This window comes from Paroedura picta, chromosome 9 (assembly GCF_049243985.1).
Source record: "Paroedura picta isolate Pp20150507F chromosome 9, Ppicta_v3.0, whole genome shotgun sequence".
In the NCBI taxonomy this organism is placed as follows: Eukaryota; Metazoa; Chordata; class Lepidosauria; order Squamata; family Gekkonidae; genus Paroedura; species Paroedura picta.
Window position 1 is genome coordinate 63,612,337 of NC_135377.1, and position 23,895 is coordinate 63,636,231.

Sequence of the window (23,895 nt, forward strand, 5' to 3'; positions counted from 1 at the left end):
CAGAGGCACAAACCTTCTTCCCCCCTTTTAAATATATGTTATTTACAACAAAGAAAAAAAGAAATGATGCAGCATATAATAAAATGTACATTATAATATTGTTTGCTATGTGCTTATCATTTAATAACAATCCTTTGAATTCTTTAATTTCTAATAAGATCTTAACACAAAAACAGATATAGAGAAAAAAAAATCTACTTTCCCTAATACCTAATCTAGCCAAATAAAAAGAACACTGAATGATAATTTTTAATTAAAAATTATCATACAAACATGGATTGCCATTTTTGATAACTCTTCTCCTCCATTTGCACTTCTGAAGGAACTAATTTTAAGTCAAGTCTGCCCCAATAGGTAGTTCCAGGGCAGTAACTGCATTAGTATGTTGCAGAAAAATGAAACAAGTTCAGTGGCCCTATAAAAGATGAATAGAATTTATTGCAGCATAAGTTTTGGAGAGTTAGAGCTCACCTCAATATATAAAGTGTTTATTCAGATTTTTAATCGTCCACATCCTAACAGTCCAAATTGTAACTCCAATTTCTCACTCAATTGAATAAAACCAAAAAAAAAAAAATCAAAAATATCTATGACAATCCAACTAGTACAAATGAAAACTATCCTCTTCAGAGCACAATCCAACCACTAAGAAAAGAGAGACATACGTTTAAAAGATTCCTGCTTTATTTTAGAATCAGCATGGCATAGTGGTTAAGAGTTGCGGCCTCAAATCTGGAGAACTCCTCCACATGCAGCCAGCAGGGTAACCTTGGGCCAGGTACAGTTCTCTCAGAACTCTCTCAGCCCAACCTACCTCACAGGGTATCTGCTGTGGGGAGAGGAAGAGGAGGTGATTGTAAACCACTTTGGAACTCCTTATAGTGGAGAAAAATGGGGTATAAAAAAAGCCTATTCTTCTTCTTTAAATGTAGATTCATTCATAGATTACAAGCCAACAACCACATCAGTGATTGACAAGGGGAAAATATGTCACTGTGGAAACTGGGACAAACAGCATTGTAAAAATCTCCCTTGCACACATCCTTCCTAACAGTACCTCTGTTTATAAGCTGTCTTTCCATTCGCCAGAGAGCTTGGAAAGGAAACCACTATGCCCAGACTTGTGAACTTATCCAGGTTAACACTAGGGGGCAGGCTTTCCTCAGCTTTGTTTCATAAGAACCAATTTTGGAGTAGATTCGAATGAGTAGCCGTGTAGGTCTGAAGTAGCACAATAAAATCAGAGTCTAGTAGCACCTTTAAGACCAACAAAGATTTATTCAAGGCGTGAGCTTTTGAGTGCAAGCTCCCTTTGTCAAACTATGATCTTCTTACATGACAGGGAATATATAGCAAAAATCAATTCTGTTACATCAGTAGACTGTGTCATAACCAAATACAGTCAATGAATAATGTTTTGACAAAGGATTATCATTTTCCCTGGGGAGCTGATATTTATAGTCTGCAGATCACTCCCTATTCCAGGGGTTTTCCAGGCCTCTGCTGGAGGCTGGTGACCCCTGGGTCAGGAATGTTCCTTGAGGTTTGGAGGTGGGACTTCAAGAGTCCAAGGGTGGGTAGGAGCTTCTGCCTCAAACACCACACGAGTTCACAGACACCAACAATTCAAAACAGGACATTCAACCTCCCCCCATGCTAGCAGCCGCTGTACTTACAGCTGCAATGGGCTTTATTCCTAGTTATATTATACGGCATAAATCAAGAAATGTGGTGGTTGCAATAACAGAACTTGTGGAATGGGGCACAATTAAGTCCCCATCTCTCCTGAAACCTAGTTCTCACCTAGCAGGCTATAATACCAGTGGATCACTTTGTGTAAAACAAATGACTTCAAAATTACTCAGAATCCCAAAGGGACCTTTCCATCGATCCTACCTGATTACTGTCGGTGTGATTTCAGCACAGAAGAAAACGCTGAGACTTCCAACGGCATGTGACGAAAACATGCCTACGATGGAGAACGCAGTGGAGAATTTGTCCTTGACGCTGTCACTCATACCTGTTAGAGAACAGGCATAAAGGTTTATCCTAGACCCACGCACACATATGAATCATAGCACACTCTATCTTAAGAAACATAAAAGGAGAGTGGGTACTGCCCTGATGATTAAATGCAGAGAGGGACTCTTCAGGGGACAGTGGACAAGTCTTCATAGCTGGTGCCCCTTGGGACAGGAAGCCAAAGCCCCCCTTCCCACTGGTATTCCTGAAAGCTCTCGGATTTGGTCACATAAATGAAAAGTGACAAACCAGTCCTCTGAAGAAAGTAAAAGGTTGTGCTTGGGGCCTGAATACAATGAGGGCAAAATCTGCCTTCTACACATCACCGCCAGCATCCTCAATGGCCCAGGCTGTCTATGAATGCCGGGATCCACCAGTGACACATGGCTAGCACCTTCACAGTCTCTTGCTGCAGCCTAAAGTGAACATGCTATGTTCTAATGAAAAAGGAGCTTTCAAACCACCACGAACATGAAGGGGCATCGTTAGCTGACAGCCAGGCGAAGGTATGTTCATGCCTCTGTTTCCTTTTGTGCTGGGGATCCAAATTCACTCTGCACTGAATGCCAGTGAGGAGTTTCTTGCCCAGCGGCACAAGACTCTGGGACACAAGGGTTCCACATCTGCTGCAAAGGAGTAGGGATGCCTCACGACAGGTGAGTTTCAAGAGACTAAGCCCAGAAGGGCCACCGATCTTATGCATGATGAGGAGCAGGAGAGAGATAAGAGTGCATTTCACTCCTCCAGAGCCCATGTGGGGAGGGGCAGTATACAAATTAAATCAAAACATCAACAATAATATTCAGTATATTGTACAGCCTACTCCCCCCATTTTGAGCATCATGTCTATGCGGATGACTGACCGTATTGGGTATGTAAATATTAGCTATTAAGCAGAGGTTAGATGGCCATCTGCCAGAAATGCTGATTCTGTGAACTTAGGCAGATTGTAAGTGGGTGGGCAGAAGAGATTGTGTTGGTGCTTGGCTCTTGTGGTCCTTTCTTGCATGCTCTAGGAAATTCCAATCTCCACTTTGGGGTCAGGAGGCGAATTTCCTCCAGGCCATTCTGGCCTGGGATTCTGGTTTTGCGTGGAGCATCATCTGGGCATGGGACTGGGGCCAGTGTGGGGAAGTAGTTGTGGATTTCCTGCGTTGTGCAAGGGGTTGGACTAGATGACCATGGCGGTCCCTTCCAACTTTTATGTTTTTATGAAATGCCTGAAGCATTAATTTCTATGTGCGGCAGGGAAAGGTAAGAGTGCTATAGGATTACACCTGAATTCAGTATTTTGGAGGAGAAAATAAAGTCAAAATGTCTAGACGAGTCAGGAGGACAGTCTCTCTGATTGTTTAATGGCTTCCGGTGGCAAAGCTGGCAGTTAAAAGAGTAGGATGTTAATGCATGATTCTGTGATTTTTTTTAAAGCTCAAAAGCAATCAGCAAACCTATTAAATGAATAATATATAATTTTTGAACACTGTACCTGAGTCTGGAAGTTGACTATATTTCCCGATCACTGGATGCCACATCACAGACGGATGAAAACATGGCAGAAAGGAAACAAATGCACAATTAAGAATATAGACTGAGAAGTGCTACAATTAAGCATCAGTAATTAAAGATAAAGAAAATTAAGTGGTACTGTACAATGACTTCTTTCCCCCTTCCAAAACATTTTCCTTTCAATGTCACGGCAGGGTGGAAAGAGTTTTTTTCTGTTTCCAATCTGCCTAACGGGGCATGCAATTTCCTGCCTTATTCCCAATGGATGGATAGAATTCTAATGAGATGATAACAATAAAACATACACTGGTGAAGCATTCTAGGGCTGGAATTAGTGCAGAGACAAAACAAAGGCCTTTATGTTGGTAACGAAGAGAGAGTAAAAAAAAAAAAGAGTCATGATTTGCTGCAATACCCAGAGGGCCCAGCCAACAGGGGTTTGTTAGAAAGCAAAACTCTTTCCATTTGTATTAATTTATTTTGTTTTATTCAGGCATTCCTCAGCTAGGGTAACTTTGCCAAAACACGAAGTTTAGCAAGCAGATTGAAAAGAAAATATCCACAAACTGCTTAGGGCCCTTGTATTTTTATAAAATGATCAGTATGTACAATGAAAGGGGTGTTCATGCTTGCACAAAATCTGGTATTCAGAAATGGGGGGGAGGGGGGGAGGAAGATGCAGACTCTTTATTTACTGTACAAATTGATCCACCTGATTCAAGGCTCAGAATCCACCAGCTAGTGGTGGGCCTCATGTGGGATGCTAATTTTTCTAGGTCGCTCTTCTATGTTTATTTCTTTACTTTGTGTCTCTCCCCATGAGGCTACTGAAGGGGCTTATAACATTCTCCCCTTTCTCCATTTTATCCTTAGAGCAACATGGTGAGGTAGATTATTTATCTAGCTTTGAGCATAGGTGAAATATAATTCAGTCATGATGTTCAGTACCAGTTAGCCTCTTGAAAGGTGGTGGAACTGGACATCATCTCCGTGACCAGATTATCATATGGATGCTGCAATAGATAGCTTTATAATCTCAGTCAAAGACAGTCCCATGGTTTAAATCCTTTGCAAAAGACCATAGAACAAGCTTTCTCAACCAGGGCTTTGTGCAACCCTGGGGGTTTCTTGATGGCCCAGGAAGGGTTTCCAGAATGGGTGGGAGTTAATTATTTAATTATTTTAATGTATTTTTTAAAATTTATGAAAGGTTTTTGGATGATATGTCTATATATGGTTCTGTCAACCCACTCCGCACCCCCCAAAGGGCCAGTGATGGGCCTGGAGGGAGTGGGAAGGGCCCCAAGTGGGCGTGTCCACAGCTACACTTTCCAACCATATTCTGTACGATCACACCACTTCTGGGGTTTCTTGAAATCTGAAGAATGTTTCAGGGGCTTCGCAATGGTAAAAAAGTTGAGAAAGGCTGCCCTAGAAGAACACCCTTATTTGGCTAACATTACTTCCATGCCACACAGGTGGCTGCAATTTGGCTGATTCTCATGTACCCCAAGTTCTCAATGTCTATGTGGAAACTGAGGATCTCACTCATTACATCTTAACATACCCACTATACGTTGAGCCAAGGAAATGTGTTTCTAAATTAATTCTGATATTTTTATTGTCTGATATTGATCCATATATATCCAATGGAATGGCTTTTTATGTCCTTGCAGCCAGGAAAATTAGAGCCATAATGACCCCAGGAAAGAAAATGGTATCCTAAACTTTTTAATCCTAAATATTGAACTTAAACTGTTAATGGAATTTCATCTGTTATTATCTTTTTAGTGAATTATGTACTTTCTTTCTTTTTACTTCATTGAGAAGAACTGTGGCCAATACAATAAAACCTCCTTCTCTTCCTCTTCTTCCTCCTTCCTGGTTTTCCTACTACTACTACTACTACTACTACTACTACTACTACTACTACTACTACTACTAGGCATTCCCCTGAGACTAACCAACCCAGTAATATCTACAGTTCCACCTCTCAGAAACCTCGTCCCTGGGCTATACCAATCTGACCTCTCCAGGGTTTCTTATCTAAGTTGTCGTTCCAATTATATTATTGTTGATCAAAATCATTGATATTATGTTAATTTAAACCACTGTTGGATTAATGTTGATGCTATTTCTGACTACGCTTTATGCTTAGGTTGTTCCATGTATTACCCCAAAATGTTATATGTAAACTGCCCTTAGCCATATGGGAGGGTGGCATTAAAACCTAATAGAAATAAATAAATAACATATAAAAATGAATTAACTCCCACCCATTTGGTAAACGCTTCCAGGGCTGTTAAGAAACCCCAGGATTTCACAAAACCCTGGTAGCGAAAGTCTGGTTTAGGAGACCACATCATGCTTGTTGCTCCCCCAGAGTAACTGGCTAGCAGCTGTTTTCCTTTGCTGGACTAGGGGGAGGAGCTTCTTTGATAGCTTCTCCCCAGGTTTTTTCCCTTCTGTAGCTAACTGCGGTTTGGTGCTGTTGGGAAGATCAGTCCTCTATGGAACAGCATCAAGGCCCCTAGCCATTGCAGGCCCCTACTCACAGTTGAGAAGGCCTAGTTGTAGAAGCGAAGCCAGGGCTGTGAGGATCATGAACAGCAAGAGCCCCCCTCTTCGTCCAAGGAATCCAACCACGGGGCACATGGCCAAGCAGGATGCCAGGGTGATCCCTGCCATGGTATAGTAGTCTGCGTAGAAGTTGTCAGTGAGCGACTGTTGCACTTCGTGACCCATCATGCTCTTAGCAAAGCAGTGGTGTATCCCATACCCGGTCAGCCTGTGGTAGAGAAAGAGCGATAATGGGGAGGGAGGGCAGTCAACAAAAAGCCAAGTGAACAATGAAGCAGAACACAAAACCGTAATGCAAGCAAACAAAAATGATTCAGGCCAGACCTGAAAGGTTCAATTTTAGGAAAAAAAGAGGTAGAAAAAGTTCCACTTAGTGGCTACCCCTTGTTTACATTTTACGACCAGTCTACAAATTTAATGTTGCTAGGCAGGCTACTTCCAAGAAGTACCTCCCATTGCTCTGCCACAGTACCCAGCATGGCCTGGCACAGGACGTTCTCTATTTTTCATGGCAACAAGGGAAGATGCTTCTGGAAATACCTGGCATGAAGGTACAAAGGAATTTTCCCCAAGTAATCGGAAGGGTTCAAGTGATGAATCACTCTGGACATTACTGTAGGGAGGAGAGCTGTTTTTTTATACCATGCCTTTCACTAAAAGCAGGTTGCAAACAACCTTTCCTTCCACTCCCCCACAACAGAAACCCTGTGAAGTGTGTGTGTGTGTGTGTGGGGGGGGGGGCTGAGAGAACTCTAAAAGAATTATGCTGCTCAGTCAGAACAGCTCTAAGAGAACTGTGACTGACCCAAGCTCACCCAGCTGGTTGCATGTGGAAGAGTGGGGAATCAAGCCCAGTTCCCCAGATTAGAGTCCACTGATCTTTCACCACTACATCATGCTGATTTGGCTTGCTGTGTCAAAGAAGTTTGCTGCAAGGATAAAGTAACTAGCTGACTTTCTCTGGACTATGCATGAGCAAGGAAGATCTCTTTAGATCTCCTTACGTTCCAATATAACATCCATTCTGCTGTCTCAGTGCAAACAAACTACAGCTGGGAAAGGAAAGCTGAGGATTACAACGACCAAATACTGATGAAACATGGGATAAGGTCATTTTTTTGGTGGGGAATGTCTGTATAGAACCTAGAAAAGTTCAGCTGCTGGGTCAGTCAATCAAGGCTGTACAGGTCTGGAAATAAAGAGATCAAAGTTATGTAACCTGGACAAGTTATGCACATTAAACAAAGTTGAATTCAGAACTATAATCTTGAGGAGGAAAGACTCAGGACATTGAAACCATGTCCTTCTGAGCTCTGGAAATCTTGAATGAGTTTCCACTTTAGTAGAGGACACTGTCCACATGCTTCAAAGTGAATCCCCTGGCAACAGGCTGATGTCATTTTTTGATGCACAAGGAAGGAAATCAGTGTGTTAGGATGCTAATGATGCCCCCCCCCATTTGTAAGCCCCCCCCCCCCCCTGAGTGGCAGCAGGAAAGCACTTGCTGGTGGTGCGGGAGTCCTTACCAGGAGATGACAAAGAATGACTGGGCACCACGTGTTCTTCATGTCTGAGTGGGGGACTTAAACTCTCCTCTCCCAAGTACTAGTGCAGAACACTCACTACGGAAGTTCTCCTAACACTAATTGTGGGTCGAAAGTACAGCTCTACCGCAAGTCTGCTCAGAGGACCAATGTCCACTTTAAAAACAGCCAGATCTCTCACTGTTTACACAACACACCCCCAGTGCTGAAAGACAGGTTGTTCTCCATCTCCTTGTCACTGCCTGTGGACACTAACACAACACAGTGGACAGGGGGCATAGTGGTACTTACGAGTTTATGCACAACACAACAATGTTCTTCCAGAGTTTCCTGGTTTCTACCACTTTAATGATGCAGACTTTCTTCGGCCTCCTGGAAAGCTCTTTCTCTAGTTCTGAAATGAAAGCAACAATTCACGTTTGAAAATGCTGCTTGTTTGACAAAACAGAGTTGACAAGCAGCGGTATGTGGATGTTCTGATTAGAGCCAGGGACTTCTCTGTTTCTTCCTTCAAGAGTCCATAATAAGCAGATTTTATTTGTTTGATATAGGCTCACTACAGACTCCTCAAGCTTATTTACTGTGAAGGTAAACCAGAGTTCAGTATATATCTAAATTCTAAGCCTAGATCCAGAGTGTGAAGAAGAGGAGGGGGTGGGGGAAAGTGGAGGTAGAAAGGGGAGGACAACTTGTGATTGGAGAATAAGGTTCTTCATGCAAATCAGTGTGGGTCTCCGGTTCGTTTACATCTTCCTTAATCCTGTGCTCAAACATCATTTTTTTTTGTCTTGAATGCAAACTTGTAAATTACTTTACTTTCCAGATTCTGTGCTATTAGAATCACACAGAGCTGGTAGAGACCACAGAGGGCCATCCAGTCCAGCCTCCCACCTTTTTGGGGACTTAACAATCACACACTCCTGACAGGTGCTCATCCAATCTCCTCCTAAAAACTGGTAATGAAGGAGAGTCTACCGCCCTCCGAGGCAGAAAATGCTTTCTAATCTTTAAGTGAAACCTTCTTTCCTGTAATTTGAACCCATTGCTCCTAGTCCTTGTCCCTACAGCTGTAGTAAACAGGTTGGCCCCCTCTTCAACATGTTTACCTTTTACATAATTAAATATAGCTATCATATTACCACCTTGCCCTCCTCTTCTCCAGGATGCATATATAAAACTCTCTCAACCTCCCCTCTTTAAGGCATGGTTTTCAACCCCTCAGCCATCCTTGTCGTCCTTCTCTGAACATGGTCATGCTATACATAGAATATTATCAACCATGGGGGAAAAAACATTCTGTTTTCGTTGTGGAATGTCATAATCATAGTAATGGGCCAGGCTGACCTGCTATTGGATCCCTGCACACAAAGAACAGTATACCTTCTCCTACTTGATGCCTGAATGCACTCCACCTTAGCTGATTCCTTCCCTTCTCCTTGAACACATTCCTATAGAATTTGAAGATAAAAGGCTGCCCAGTCCTTTTCAGATAGGTATGTCATTTTCAGAATAGGATTTGGAAATAGGGGTGAAATAAGCTCCAAATACATTTTTACTGCATTGCCTGTTGAAAATAAGAATCGCCTTCAAGTGATAATTCAAGGGAAAATACTGTTTTTCTAAACATGAAGACTCTCAATATGAGATGTATAACTGACATAGATAGGTGGGTGTAATTAGCTCACGGTGGCTTTCTCCATTTCCACTCGAATGATTCAACTTCCTGCAGCATCATATCTTGGCCCAGAAATATGCATCCCTTTCTACAGTAAAAAACAGTACAATGTTCTGCCCAGGGAAGAATTGTGTGTGACCCAAAAACTTGCATATTGCATCATGAACACTCGCTGACCATAATAAAGATTTTTTTTTTACTGTCCCTGTTTTTTTTTTAAATCCTGATCTTGTGACACTTGGCTACATCAGCATTTCTTAAACTTGGGAGCAACTCGATTTCCTCTTTTCCACAGACATATGGACAGGAAATTTCGTTTGATGATGTTTCGTGCAATGACATGGGGACCAGTCCAAAAGGGAAAAAGATGTTTTGCTCATATTCTTGCAACCTTTCCTGTAACACCACAGGCATTGTTATTTGTAACCTTTGAAATTCAAGGCCATTATAGGAAAACAAGTAGGGACCTAAAGAAATCACACCATTTGTTAAGAAATAAGAGACCCCATATAACATAGCACATCAGCAGCGACATGCTCAAGAGACAAACAAACATTCTTTACATATTTCAGTGCAGAGTTAATTTCCCATGTATACTGGCAACCTTTTCTGCTACCCTTAAAGTTGCTTTTGGGGACACGAATTTGGAGAGAGAATTCACCTTGCAATCTTAAGATCGGTTTCCTGTGAGTAAGGCCCCCTTAATAAAATGGGACTTACCTTCTGAGTAGTTCTGCATAGGCTTGGTCCCTAAAGCAACTGTGTTGAAACTTTGAAAATGTGTTGCTGCAACAACAGCTTTTTAATGCACCCTACACTCATATCTTAATATCCCTGCAGGAGTCATGTGAGATGGTTTCTCCATCTCGTATCCTTTTCACAATGAAAGATGTTACATTGACAGAGCTCCAAATAATGTTTGACTCTAGGGTACGTCTTCATTGAGAAAAAGACATGTAAGTAATGGATCCAATATGTTAGTTGTCTGTATTGGACAATACTGTGAGTCTTAAAAATGTTGTCACAAGTTGTCCTTAATCACCGAGCCAGAATTTTAACCTAGATTTCACCCCAAGTCTAAATCCAGCCTTTTGGAGCCATTATATTGAGGCTGCCACACACTGACACGCCAGGATGCCTGCCCCAATTCCATCTACATTTTCAGAACTGGTCTTTCTAAAGGTTGCTTCTGCCCTAATACTGTTTTTTGAATTCTTTCCATCCAGAATGTCATGGATGGTTTGCTAGATCAAATTCCTGTTGGCAGATAACAAACAACTGGCATAGCAAGGAATTTATACAGTACCTCCCTTACTATAAACAACACAACGCACCTGGTAAGTTTGCACAAACATTAACACATCTGAAAAATAGGTAACTGCAAATGCCATAGATTTTGCAAGAGAAATCCCCACCAAAAGCAAAGTTGCTAAGGAAGCAGTTTGTTCAGAAGGAGTGTTTTGTCCAAGCCCTCTTTCTTTATGTATATCTCAGCTCTGAAGCTGCTTTGGTGTGCTTTCCTGGTCTGTATCTAAGAGCCAAGCTACAAGACTAATGGTCTTTTATGATCCATTCATTCGTTCTACAAAACTAAGTTGTTAGTAGGGGAGGCCAGACTGGCTCTCCAGATGCCCACAGACTACAATTCCCATGATCCCCTGTCCATGGACATCTGGAGAGCCACAGTTTGGCCACCCCTGTGCTAGGGCAGAGGTCCCCAATGTCATGCCCAAGGGCGCTGGAGTGCCTGCTGACACCTTCCTTGATGCCCATCAAGTGTTTTTAGAAAGTTACAGTGAGGGGTGGTATATAAATCAAATGAATGAATGAATAAAATAAAAGTAGGTGGGGCCAAGTTGGGTTGATTTGCTGCTGAAAATCTGATTGGCCATGCTGAACAGAACAACATGTTTTCAGTGGTAACTGCAGTGTTTATTTTCTTTCACCTTTCTTTCCCAGGGTATTTTTAAAATTATTTCTCTTCTCCACTTGGGCTTCCTCTATGTGTAAGGATCTGCCTCCTTTGGAAGCCATTTTGTGTTGTGCCCACTACACTGTGTTACAATTCCAAATGTGCCCACAAGCTCAGAAACTTGGGGACCCCTGTGCTAGGGAGAAGTCTCTAGCCTGACATTATATTATTGACACACCACCTTTGAATGCACAGGGAGTTCTTTTAAATATGGGGAGGGGAACGCTCCTAAGATTTGACTCTCACCTTTTAGGTAGAATGGAGTGCTGCTGCTAATTAACATGTGAGGCTGCTGAACACAGAATTCAGCTTTCAGTGGATGGATCTAGGGCCTTGATGGAACCTGTGCACACTGCAGCCTGGAGAAAATGTGTTTATACATTACCTCCACTCTGGCTGCTTCCCACATCCCCCATCTGGAACTCCCTGATCGCAAGCCCATTAGAGCTCCGTGATGGGTTGTTGTTTTCCTCACTTCCTGGCAGAGCTGTGGGGGACCACCTGTGGCCTGTGAGAAGGAGCCAACCAAATAGGTAAATAAAGCTTGTTGGATTGACCGAGAGAAAGTCAGGACAAGAAAGGGGAGCGGCATGTTCCACGGGACTTAATTCACAACCTGCCACTGAACATTAGAAGCAATTCCTGATTAGGCCATGCCCACATAGTTGGGTTTTTTTTTAATGTATGTAGGCTGTGATGTTCCTATTCAGTCCTTGTCACAGGACATCCGTAGGATAATCTAAATCTGCTAAATGTAGGAAGCCCTATATCTGTAAACTGCAGGCCAACTTCAATTTATGACACTAATTTCCTCACGACAGAATGCACTTATGGCCGCAAGCATTGGTGGTTTTAGAAGGGGATTACAGAGGTTCATGGAGGAGAGGCCATCCACCTTCAGAGGTAGTAAACCTTCGAATACCAGTGCTAGGAGGCGGCATCAGGAGAAGGCCTTGGCCTCAGTGCCCTATTTGTGGCTCTTCAAGGCAAATGGCTGGTGCATACTAGCTTAGATGGGCCACTGGACTGATCCATCAGGGCTTTTCTTACATTCTTAATTTATGTTCTACTCAATCAGACCATAATCTAACTGAGAATAGCTTTGACCAGCAAACATCACTGCCGATCAAGTCAGTTGACATTACAGCACATTGTGTGGGCGGTATGAATTAGTTCTATGGTAGATGATGTGTCAGTCTAGACGGGGCATATCTTAAGGTGCTTTGTAGACAGCATGGTCCTGTTTGAGCTCTTTTAACACTCAGGCATATAGAAACATTATTAAGAGGAATGTCTTCTCTTGACTCATGCCATTAGCTGCTAGGATTCTGCCGTGTAAAAAAACCAAAGAAACTTGCAACTGGAAAGTATGCAAATCTTTCCTAGATAGAAACGTTCATTTCTTGACCATCACTTGATGGTGAACAAGCTCCCTTCCACTAGAGTACTGTTTTATTACTGTGAATTGTAACTATTTTCTTTCCTGTTTTCTAGGGTATGTACTACCAACTCCATATAAATTAGGAAATGGTTTCAGTGATTCATCACCAGGATTTTATTATCCTGCCCCCAGATTTGAGGCTAATTTCGCTTTGGCAAAATAAAAGAGAAAGATGTGCTTTCCCTACTTCCTCACATTATGTCTTTTCCTGATATATTTCCTACAGCACTAAAGAGAGGAAAATAATATGGGATTGTCAACAAGCAGGTTATGTCCCATGTCCTAATGGTAATGGACCCAAATCTGCAACGAATGTTATTACAGAATATGTCTCTTAATTTGTATACAGCTGCAGAGACAGATTCCATAAAATTGAAAAGTGGCCTACTGCTCATCCCATTGCTCCTCAAAATTTACTTCAGCATTCTGAGGCATGGAATGACAACTGAAGCCTTTATTCAGTAATGACATCTTATCCTTCATCAAAACTTCAGAGAGGGCATGAAACCCATTATTTTCTTTATATCACATGTAGTTTTGTGTAAACATCCTGAAGACAAGGCAGAGACAAAACTACATTTCCAACGCACTCAGCAATAAGCTACAGAGAATAGATTCATTTTCTTCCAAAAAGGCCGAGCAAGCCACAGCATGCAATTTTTGCTCAGGGGCTGACTTCAGTTTTGTGGGAGGGGGCTTGTACAGCATAAAAACAGTTCCTATGCCGGTGTTATCACAGGGCATCACAATCAACTCACCGGGCATCACTCCTTTGATATCGCATTCTGTGTTTGTCCTGTTCTTGTGAGTTAAGTGAAGGATGAGCTTTTTTGCTGCTTCAAACTGCTGCGTGGCCATCAGCCACCGAAGAGACTCTGGGAAAATACTTCAAAAATGAAGAGGACATCATTGTTAACAGGAACAACTGTCGTTTCAAATAGCACAAGAGCAAAGCTGATGTGTATGTTGAACCCTGATTATTACAATGCATTTAAAGTTTTTAAATATTATTAAAATATTATTTATATTGTCTTAAAGGTAAAGGTAAAGGTATCCCCTGTGCAAGCACTGGGTCATGTCTGACCCTTGGGGTGACGCCCTCCAGCATTTTCATGGCAGACTCAATATGGGGTGGTTTGCCAGTGCCTTCCCCAGTCATTACCGTTTACCCCCCAGCAAGCTGGGTACTCATTTTACCAACCTTGGAAGGATGGAAGACTGAGTCAACCTTGAGCTGGATGCTGGGATCGAACTCCCAGCCTCATGGGCAGAGCTTTCAGACTGCATGTTTGCTGCCTTACCACTCTGAGCCACAAGAGGCTCTATTATATTGTCTTATTTTTTTAAAAGTATAAATGTATACAGCTAATCCAGTACAGAAAGAGAGAGTTTGTTCACAGGAAGAAAAGCTCTTCTGAACCATCAACACCCAAACCAGTAGTAATAGCCTGGGAAACACCATTCAATAAAGAACAGACCCTCCTAAAAGACATTAAGGAAGGATGCTGAAAGAGATCTAAATGCAAGCTGTTGCCAAAACATTAGAGTAACAGCCAAAGATGTCAGATGCCTAGCTGTGGATGAATATAGTAATCAAGCAAACAGTGTCCACCCCCACCCCCCCAAAAAAGGGGGAAAGGAATGTACTCTAGTCCACCTGGACACACACAAATCTCTAAAGGACAGCTGATCTTATTTAAACATCATCAAGTATGACAAGTTTCAATACTGAATTGTATGGGCATTATTTATTATATATAGCTAGTAGTAAAGCCTGTTGCGTGCTGTAATGCAATGGGTGATAGCTCATGGTTTGGTGTGGGTTTAGTGCATCACTTGGAAGATGGCAACCCTAAGAGGAGGTCTCTCTGTGCACACCAATCCTGACCCTGGTCAGGTTTATGCACACATAGGAAATGTGGAATTCCAGAACATGAATCTACATCTATCTGGCAACCTTGCCTCCTCTCTGCAATGTTTTCTTGACCTGAAATAGGCCAGGGGGTGCTATGTGGCTGGTTGGGTGGCTGCAGAGGCATTATACCCTTTTGAGGCCCCACTTCCAAACCTCAAGGAATATTTCTAGACCAGGACAGTGAACCCCCAGGTGGGGCCTGGAAATCTCCTGGAATTGCTGCTCATCCCCAGACTATAAAGATCAGCTCCCCAGGCAAAAATGCAATAGAATCATTAGTTTATAACATGCCATGTTTTTGCTTCCTAGCAAATCAGAGGAGGATGGTGAGAAGTGAGAGACCGTTCAACACAATAATTATTTTCTTGCTGCTTTCATCTACCTGGCTCACAAATATAAACTATTTCTCACATATGCTGCCGAGTAGACTGTGCATCCCCCAGAAGACCCAGGAGAAGATGGAAAAAGGCCATGCAGCTCAGTTCAACATTTCATTTCTGAGGCTCTTCTCAGTTTATGGTCTTTTTCTAGGACAAAATAAAAATTGGCAACGTGCCTGGTGGGGGAAGTAGCTCAGGATATTTCTCATCACTCAGAAATAGCTCTCATTAAAGAAAACGTTAGTGACCTCTGATCTATCTAAACTGTAGACTAAGACAGAATCTTTGAAGTGCTCATATTTCAATTATTAATTTGAGTGTGACCCATTTTCTTCCAATCAGAAATGTTTAGCTTTTTAGTTCAGATTATGACTTTGAGAGAGGGTTGCCATGTCCATTGGACCAGTCGGCAGGAAATGGGGGGGGGGAATTTACCAGGAGTGGGGAGGGGAGAAGCCAGAAATAAACATGACATGCGTGCATCACCCGGAAGTGACGTAGGCATGTTGAGGGTGATGCTCTGGTTTGTGGGCAAAGCCTCTATGGAAGGATTAGCTTCTTACCATAGGGAAACCAGGGAATCCCCTGCCCCCATCTGGGGACTTGCAACTCTATTCTGAGATGTTCCTTAAGGCTGAACTACATGTTCCACACCTGCAACATGGTCACTATGGGTACTTCCAGCAGGATGACAGCTGTTAGGAATTCAATTTCAAAGATCTGCAAGGGCCCAGTTCAGATCAGGACCATAGCATGGGTGGGGCTCCTGTCTCGACCCCAAGCATTTCTATGACTCCAAGCAACCCAGTTATCATTTGCACATACAGCCCTTCCCAGAGCAGTACATAATGCCTTTTGAAGTTATTTTGTGTCGAGAAAACAGCATAGGGGGGAAAGCAGGATCCCTCTCCCCATGCGGTGATCCTGGTCTGAATCAGGCCCCTGCAATGCTTCTAAAATGGCGCTCTCATGGGGAACTCTGAACAGGTCCCCATATGGCAGGTCCCCATACTGAACAGAAAGGTCACAATTCAGCGGGTGCATATTCTAACAACACAGACTTAGACAAGACAAGGCTCACAAGCTTAACTGATCCCAACCAGGATCTTTAGTCAATGAGCTGTATTTTAGTGGTCACAGCTAATGACAAAAAAAACAAACAAACACATGAATTGCCTTGGAGGACCAGAGGAGGAGAACTTGTATGCTGGGTTGCAGAGAGGCAATGTAGGGACTCGAACAAAATAGAGAAAATCCTAAGAAGACCTACTCAAATCCTATTTAGTCTATTAAATAAGACTTATGCCTAATAGAGTATGTTTAGGATTATTCAAGGTATAAGCTTTTGTGTGCCTGCACATGAAAGCTAATACCTTGATTGAAACTTTGTTGGTCTTCAAAGGTACCACTGGACTCAAACTTTGCTCTGTTCCTTCAGACCAACAGCGCTGCCCACCTGAATCTATCTGCTTGGTGTAGTGGTTAGGAGTGGGGACTTCTAATCTGGTGAGCCGGGTTTGATCCCTTGCTCCCCCACATGCAACCACCTGGGTGACCTTGAGCTCACCACAGCACTGATAAAGCTGTTCTGACCAAGCAGTAATATCAGGGCTCTCTCAGCCTCACCAACCTCACAGGGGGTCTGTTGTGGGGAGAGGAAAGGGAAGGGGAATGTAAGCCGCTTTGAGGCTCCTTCTGGTAGAGAAAAGTGGGATATAAGAACCAACTCTTCTTCTTCGTGTAATTAAACCCTAAATTAAAGACTCAGGACTATCAGTGGGTGCAAGTAATAATTTCACTCTACACAGGTGACACTGCCTTGACACTGAATTGTCCTGTAGCATCTATTTCATGCTGTACTTGAATTGATTCAGGAATATGGAGCCCTTTCTGGCTATAAAATACAGCAAAACAAACAAACAAAAATTACCAAATTACTGGACCTGAATTTTTCAGATTAGGCAAAAACCATGATGAGCACATAAAAGCAGCTGGCAAAATTTGTAAAAACCCGTTTGGTATATAGGGATTAATTTAGCAGAGGATATAGAAGGACTTTACAAGGCCAATAAAATCCATTTTATAGGTCTATTAATGTAAATCTTAAGAAGCAGAAAACATTTCACAGTTCTTGGCTGGGGAAGATTGCTATTATTAAGCTGATAGTTCTTGCTAGATTTTTTATTTGTCCCTTATGAAAAATAAAGTTTTGAGTTTTCCTAATCTTTTGTTGTTCTGTCTTTTTAGCCATTTAAAATAGACGTTGCAGTGGATCAGGTACAATCGAAATTAGAACGGGCATAGAACAAAGTCTGAGTCAAGTGGCATTTTTAAGACTAACAAAGCTTAATTCTGGGTACAAGCTTTCACGTGCAGATTGCCTTACGTTCTCTTCTCTGGCAGTTCAGGGTTCTTTTAAAAGAAATAGAAATGTGTTGCATTCAAAAATAGCTATATTCGCAGTATTAGACTGCTGAGACAAGGTGCGATCTTCCATTTCTGCTCTTAACTCTTTTACATGGAACCAATAATTGGAGAAATCACTAAATGGATTTAAACCTGGCACAACTAGATTCAGTGATGTAATCAAGACTAGATTCAGGTGTTGGTCTGAAGGAGCAGAACAAAATTTGAGTCCAGCCGTACCTCTAAGACCAACAAAGTTTTATTCAAGGTGTGAGCTTTCATGTCTGAAGAAGTGTGCATGCACACGAAAGCTCACACCCTGAATAAAACTCTGTTGGTCTTAAAGGTACCATTGGACTCAAATGTTGTAATCAAGACTAAACACAGTTTGATTAAAATTGAAATTGCATAACTGATGGTTTCAATATTAAAAGAGAAGCTGAATACACTGATACAGGCATGTACCAACTCTGAATCCCTTGTTAATATCACAGCACTCTCCAAGATTTTTCTTTTGTCAGATGACAGCAAGGTAGCAAAACCTACAAAAAAAGGTGATATTGCAAGCACTGCCTAATGGCCTTCAATGTGATGAGTTGCAAGCTGTGCAAAAGGCAAGCCCCACATCAACCAATATAGAAACATAAAGGAACCAGTTACCAAACCATTTTTCAAAGTTTTTGCCTGAATTAAAAGAGTCAGCAAAAATTATAAATGAACCTGAGCTAGACCTGAATCCCAGTTTTAAGTTATTCGGTTCCCTGTTCATTACATATCATACTGGGGCTTGAAGAGATTTAATGAAAAGAAAAAAGAAAGAAAAGGAAGGAGCTCAGTGGGGAAGAAGCATATTAGTACGGTTGCCATCTAGCATGCAGAAAAGTTGTGGAAATTAGCAGCTGAAGCTTGCCTCAGCGTAAAAGAAAACAGCAACACATTAAGACTCCATTCAAGAAACCTTTTTCTCTAGGCCAGTTGGCAAGCCAACACGTTAACAAAACTAATGTTTCCATTTCTCTCTTTGAAAGCATCCAGGAAATTCATAAAAAACTAGGACTGCCACCTTTCTGACCCAAATGCTTGTCACTGATGAGTTGAATTTTTACTGTACATCTAAATGTACATTTAACTGTACAAATAAGCAGACACAATGCTGATGCCTGGAATATAGAGCCATATCAATGTAGGACCATTTTATGGGGCATGAATTCTGGGAATCTGAAATGGTGAGGCTGCTGAAAAGTCTCCGGTAAAGATCCCAAGAACTTCCCTGACTGCAGTTCCTTCTAAGGGAGAAGGAATGACTATTAAACCATTTCAATTGTGCAATGAAGATAAGACACCTTCACACCCAAAGCAGATACGATCTTAATTTTGTGATCCCAAGGCAGTTCCAGTGCAAAAGAACACCTGTATGCAAATAAGCATTTAGTTGTGAATTAATTATACTTGGGGATGAATCTTCAAGGCAGAAGTTAAATAATGAGCTATGGTTATAACAACAGCCTTATCTTTTCCAGATAGCAAATATATCTGTGAACATAATGGAAAGCGTTAAATTTATAGAGAAATAAAAGAAGATCTTATGGAAGAATATAACCCACAACTAAATTAAAAAATGGGTGTTGCCATCTTCTCAGTTCCATACGGGCAGATTCTCTGTTCAATCGGTCTGAGAATCTGTCAAATAATTCATTAAGAGGAAAGGCATGTCTGGCCAAAAAGAAGAGCATCTGGTTTTCTATACCCTGCATTTTACTACCTGAAGGAATCCCAAAGCAGCTTTTCCTTCCTCTCTCCACACCAGACACCCTGTGGGTGGGGCTGAGAAAGCTCTAAGAGAACTGTGACTAGCCCAAGGTCACCCAGTTGGCTGCATGTGGAGGAGTGGGGAATCAAATCCCTTAACTACAGATTAGAGTCTGCTGCTCTATAACTGCTAAACCACACAGGATCTTGAAGAAAAGTGTTCAAAAAGTTAGAATAGTTAAGAATTTCAAATAATCTGGAAGCACTGGAAAAGATGGGGTGCTCAGATCGAGGGTGCAGATTTCCTTTTGGCATTTTTACATATCTCAAGATAAGTTGTTTTAAGTTGTTAGGTATAATTAGAGGGAGATCTGAAAGAAAACTTGGGTAAGGAATTTGCAAGTTTAAGTCTTCCAACTGCCCTGAGCCTCAGGGGAGGGCGGTATATAAATATAATAAATAAATAGTAAAATAACTACCGTCATTGTTCAAGAGGACATGGAAGGATCATGTTCAGTTCATTTTAAAAGATCAGGATGAAAATCCTGGTCTAGTAGGGGGAAAAAATCTAAATTTCATGCTAACTAGGACACAGAATCAAGATCAATCCAATTAAGTGCTTGAAAAATGGCATGGATAAATTTTGATTGTAGGGATTTAATTTTAGAGAAAAGAACAGGAAACCAAATCGGAGCTCCATAAAGCAGACAATATCTAATGTTTCCTTTATAGACTTCCAGAGCAAAAGGTAAGGATTCCCTTCCAAAGTGGTAAAAAGTTTCTGGGGCCAAAATAATATCAAAAGTGTTTGAGCAACTGGAAACTACTAAAAAATTGGAAACTTGACCAGCTGCCGAGATGTGAAAACGCTCAACTTGAGAACAATTTGATAAAACAAGAAGCAAGGGTATTTTAATAGGCTGCATAGGGTTATTTTGAGTTGAAAGGTCCACTAAAGGAAAACTGGATGAAGTCAGTGGGTCTAAAAGGATTCAGATTTTATAAATCAATCAGTTGGGCTTCCACTTGAGGGGGCTAATAGCTAGGAATATGAAGGGGGTTATTGATAGGAGCTGTTAATTGATTTTTTTTTAGCAAAATCTGGCAAAGATAACATACAATCAGTCTCAGTTTGGTCCTTAACTGACTCAAGAATCTCTAAAACAAGAGAATCATTTCCTAAAGAAACAGGAGATTTTGTTCCATGAACTCAGCTAATCAAAAGTTTGGATTTATGGTTTTTCTGGTTTACTTGCTTGGTAAGGGCTAGGATGCTGAAGATCAGGGACCTTCCTGATTCCTAATTAGTTGACAGTTAATTCCTTGAACACCCTCTATAAAAATACTACAAAATTTAAAATCCCTTCTTTTTGCACATGTCATAGATGGAATTTTCTTAGAGTAAAAATAAGCATAACCTTAATACAGGCATGAGAATGAGACAAGATTTTAAAAAGACTTCCGATTAATTCTAGACAATGAGAGACCCAGAAGTTCAGAAAGATGGTTGAAAATAGACAATCTGTCATTACATTTTTTTGGGGGGGGGGAACCTCTCCAGGGAGTGATAAACAGACCCACCTGGGAGGGATTTAAAATCAAGAATCTCTGATTAGAGTTGTCCCAATCAAAGGGGCGCCATCTAAAAGTTCCCTATACCCAGGTGAACTAAGTGGCTCATTATGCAAATGTCTGCTAATTATGCAAATCACAAATTACATTGCTGTGTTACCTATAAGCTGCTTTGCATCTCCTCTTGCTAGCTCCCCCCCTTTGGGAAAGATGTTAGAATACATCTTTTTACTATATCCTTTGCTTATTCCAGGATTCTTCCAGTGTAGTCTGGGGGTGGGGGGAAGGGGAAAGGCAATGTGTTCTCCAATCTCCGGTTCTAGCTTGCCAGCAGCACATGAAGTCCTATGCAGGTACCATGCAAGTAGCAGTTTCTATGTAGGAAGGTCTTCCTTGTTTTGCTTCCAGGTCTTGCTCCCTTATCAATACTATGAGCTTGTAACATGGCATGCTGAAGTACGTTTTAAGCTGCTAATCCATGCAAACCTACCACCTATTGATTTCAGGGGTTTTCATGCAGCTTATTGTCAAGTGAAGGGTAAATAGGATCCACAACCTTACATTCCAAATTTCTCAGCAGTAGATCATCTCCACTTAAATGGAGCATCCATACAAAGAAGCATCCATGGCATTGTAGCCATAAATGTTTTAAATCTCTCCAAGAGCCAGCGTGGTATAAGGGCTCTCTCAGCCTCACCACCCTCCCAGGGTGTCTGTTGTGGGAAGAGGAAAGGGAAGGGGATTGTAAGCTGCTTTGAGACTCCTCCTGGTAGAGAAAAGTGGCATTTAAGAACCAATTCTTCTTCTTTTCCCAGTAACATACAGATAGATTCAGGCTGGGTAGCTGTGTTGGTCTGAAGCAGCAGAACAAAATTTCAGGTCAGTGGCACCTTTAAGACCCACAAAGTTTTATTCAAGGTATGAGCTTTCGTGTGCACACACCCTTCTTCAGATACAATGGCATGGAATAGAAGTCAGGTCCATAAGCAGTAAATGAACATACAGCTTAATGAAAATGCTTAACAGTTTCCAGAGACAAACAAGAATAACAAGCTATTTGTTTGGACTCAATTTCTGGGATCGAAGTCCAGAGAAAGATATAGTGGGTCAATAAATATGTCAAAATGCGAGAGTAATGAGAAAGCAGTAATGTTGATTCTAAGAGTTCATCTGCGGCAACGATTAAGAAACTGACTACAGAATTTCAGGTTAATATTTCATAACCCCAGCCAAGTATTTGAGCCCTAAGAAGTGGTGTCTCAGAAGCCTTGCCAACTGCAGCCTATATTGTTGCTGCAGACCAGATCTGGACTGGTTTTGTATTGGCATACCTGGTCAAAGCACATGCTGACAATCAATGTGTGGAAAATCAAGTAATCGGAGCACATTTGTCCCTTTGGAGTATTTGATATATAACTACAAGGGAGGCAATCCACCTGTGCAGTAAGTCTAAACCTCAATGCTTTTAATGAACATTCTGAATGCTGCTTGGGGGGAAAATGTTTGAAATAGGGCTCTGCCAAAAGAAAAGAATTACAAACCAGCCACTTTTCGTTGAGGTATTTAGATGTGAAATCTCCACAGCTTCCAAAGACATCTGAAAGACTGGAGTCTTTCCCTCCAAACAAAACGTAATGCCACCCAGTTTGGCTCATTTTGACTGATGCACCATTTAAAGGTACTTTACAGTTCCAAACACATAGAAGATCACGGGATTTCTGCAGCTCTCAGCCAGACAGAAAGAGATGGGTACAGGATGGGTGACCTTGGGCCAGTCACAGTTCTGTCAGAGCTCTCTCAGCCTGATCTACCTCACAGGTTGTGGGGAGAGGAAGAGTAGGCGATTGTAAGCTGCTCTGAGACTCTTTCTCCTCCCTCTTGTAGTTGAGTTTAGGGGGGTTGAGGGTTCTGCCATCTTGCTTTGCTGTTTCTATTGTGTTGTTATGGATGCTGTATAGTCCATTTTAGTGGGGGTTTTAACAGGTTTTAGCTGGATTTTGTAAACCACCATGAGCTTCTGGGAGTGGCAGTCAATAAATTGAATAAACAAACAAACAAAGCAGGGTACCAGAAACAACTGTTCTTTCGACTTCTGCAGTTCAGGTGCAAAGGAAATATAGGGCTGGGAATACAGCGTCTCCTTTTTAACATTTAGCTTGGTCCTAAGTATTCGAGATTCTTAGTGAGCTTATCTGAAAACAGCCAGTGGCAGATACTCACAACCAGTAAAGTAACATCAGCAGGAAAGGGCAGATGATGACCGCTTGGAGAATTTGCCAGTCCCCGCAGAGGGCGGCCAAGCCTGGCATGAGGAACTGCCCCGCCATGGCAACAAAGCTCGCCACCATAGTGATCATGAAACGGTGACCAGGAGGACACAGTTCAATCCCTGGGGGAAAAAATGAGAAAAAAAATTATGAGGAGAAGGAGGAGTAGGATTGGGGAGAGAACAGTTTGTCAGTTCTGGAGCCATTATACACTTCAAAAAATCACAATTACAAATTCTGGCACAGCTCAGTTATATTATTTTTAACAGAGATTCCCTATTATTCAATGTTTTACAAATGACAGAAGGATTCTATCATGGCAGGGGCTATGGGAATTTTTAGCAACCGGTTTAGTGTACTGGTTAAGAACAGTGGTCTCTAATCTGGAGGATCAGGTTTGATTCCCCACTCCTCCACATACTGGATGACTTCAGGCCGGTCTCAGATTTCTCAGAGCTCTTTCAGCCCCAACTAGCTCACAGGGTGTCTGCTGCGGAGAGATGGAGGGAAACCGCATTGTAAACCGCTTTGAGATTCCTTTGGGTAGTAAAAAGCAGGGTACAAAAGCCCAGATTCTATATCTTAACCCATTTTTCAAAATAAATGGCTCAAAAACCATTTTGTGACCATGTAGCCATTCAAGTTGCTTGAATTCCTCAAAATCCCCTTATTAAAAGAATCTGTTTTATCTGGGGTGGGGGTTCTGTCTGGTATGTCATCTAACCTTGCAGAATGGGAGGACCCCCCCCCCCTTTCCTGGATACCCCACAGCCCATGCATTGAGTGAGAAGAGCTGAGGGCCCTGCGGGAATTACCAGCATTCCGCAGGGCCTGTAAGACGGAGCTCTTCCGCCAGGCTTATAACT

At 41.9% G+C, this 23,895-nt stretch overlaps 1 protein-coding gene across 2 annotated transcripts in view; it reads right to left on the reverse strand.

The window, feature by feature from the left end:
* Window positions 1-23,895, reverse strand: part of SLC22A23 (solute carrier family 22 member 23) — a 109,783-nt gene that overhangs the window by 7,802 nt on the left and 78,086 nt on the right. The window contains exons 4-10 of one of the 2 annotated variants that reach the window (XM_077353074.1): window positions 22,983-23,151; window positions 13,499-13,626; window positions 11,685-11,807; window positions 7,944-8,046; window positions 6,084-6,316; window positions 3,509-3,541; window positions 1,897-2,020 (exon numbers count right to left, since the gene is read on the reverse strand). In XM_077353074.1, the coding sequence (XP_077209189.1) occupies window positions 1,897-2,020; window positions 3,509-3,541; window positions 6,084-6,316; window positions 7,944-8,046; window positions 11,685-11,807; window positions 13,499-13,626; window positions 22,983-23,151 (913 nt within the window). The remainder of the gene's footprint in view (window positions 1-1,896; window positions 2,021-3,508; window positions 3,542-6,083; window positions 6,317-7,943; window positions 8,047-11,684; window positions 11,808-13,498; window positions 13,627-22,982; window positions 23,152-23,895) is intronic. The other variant, XM_077353075.1, reaches the window with a different exon arrangement.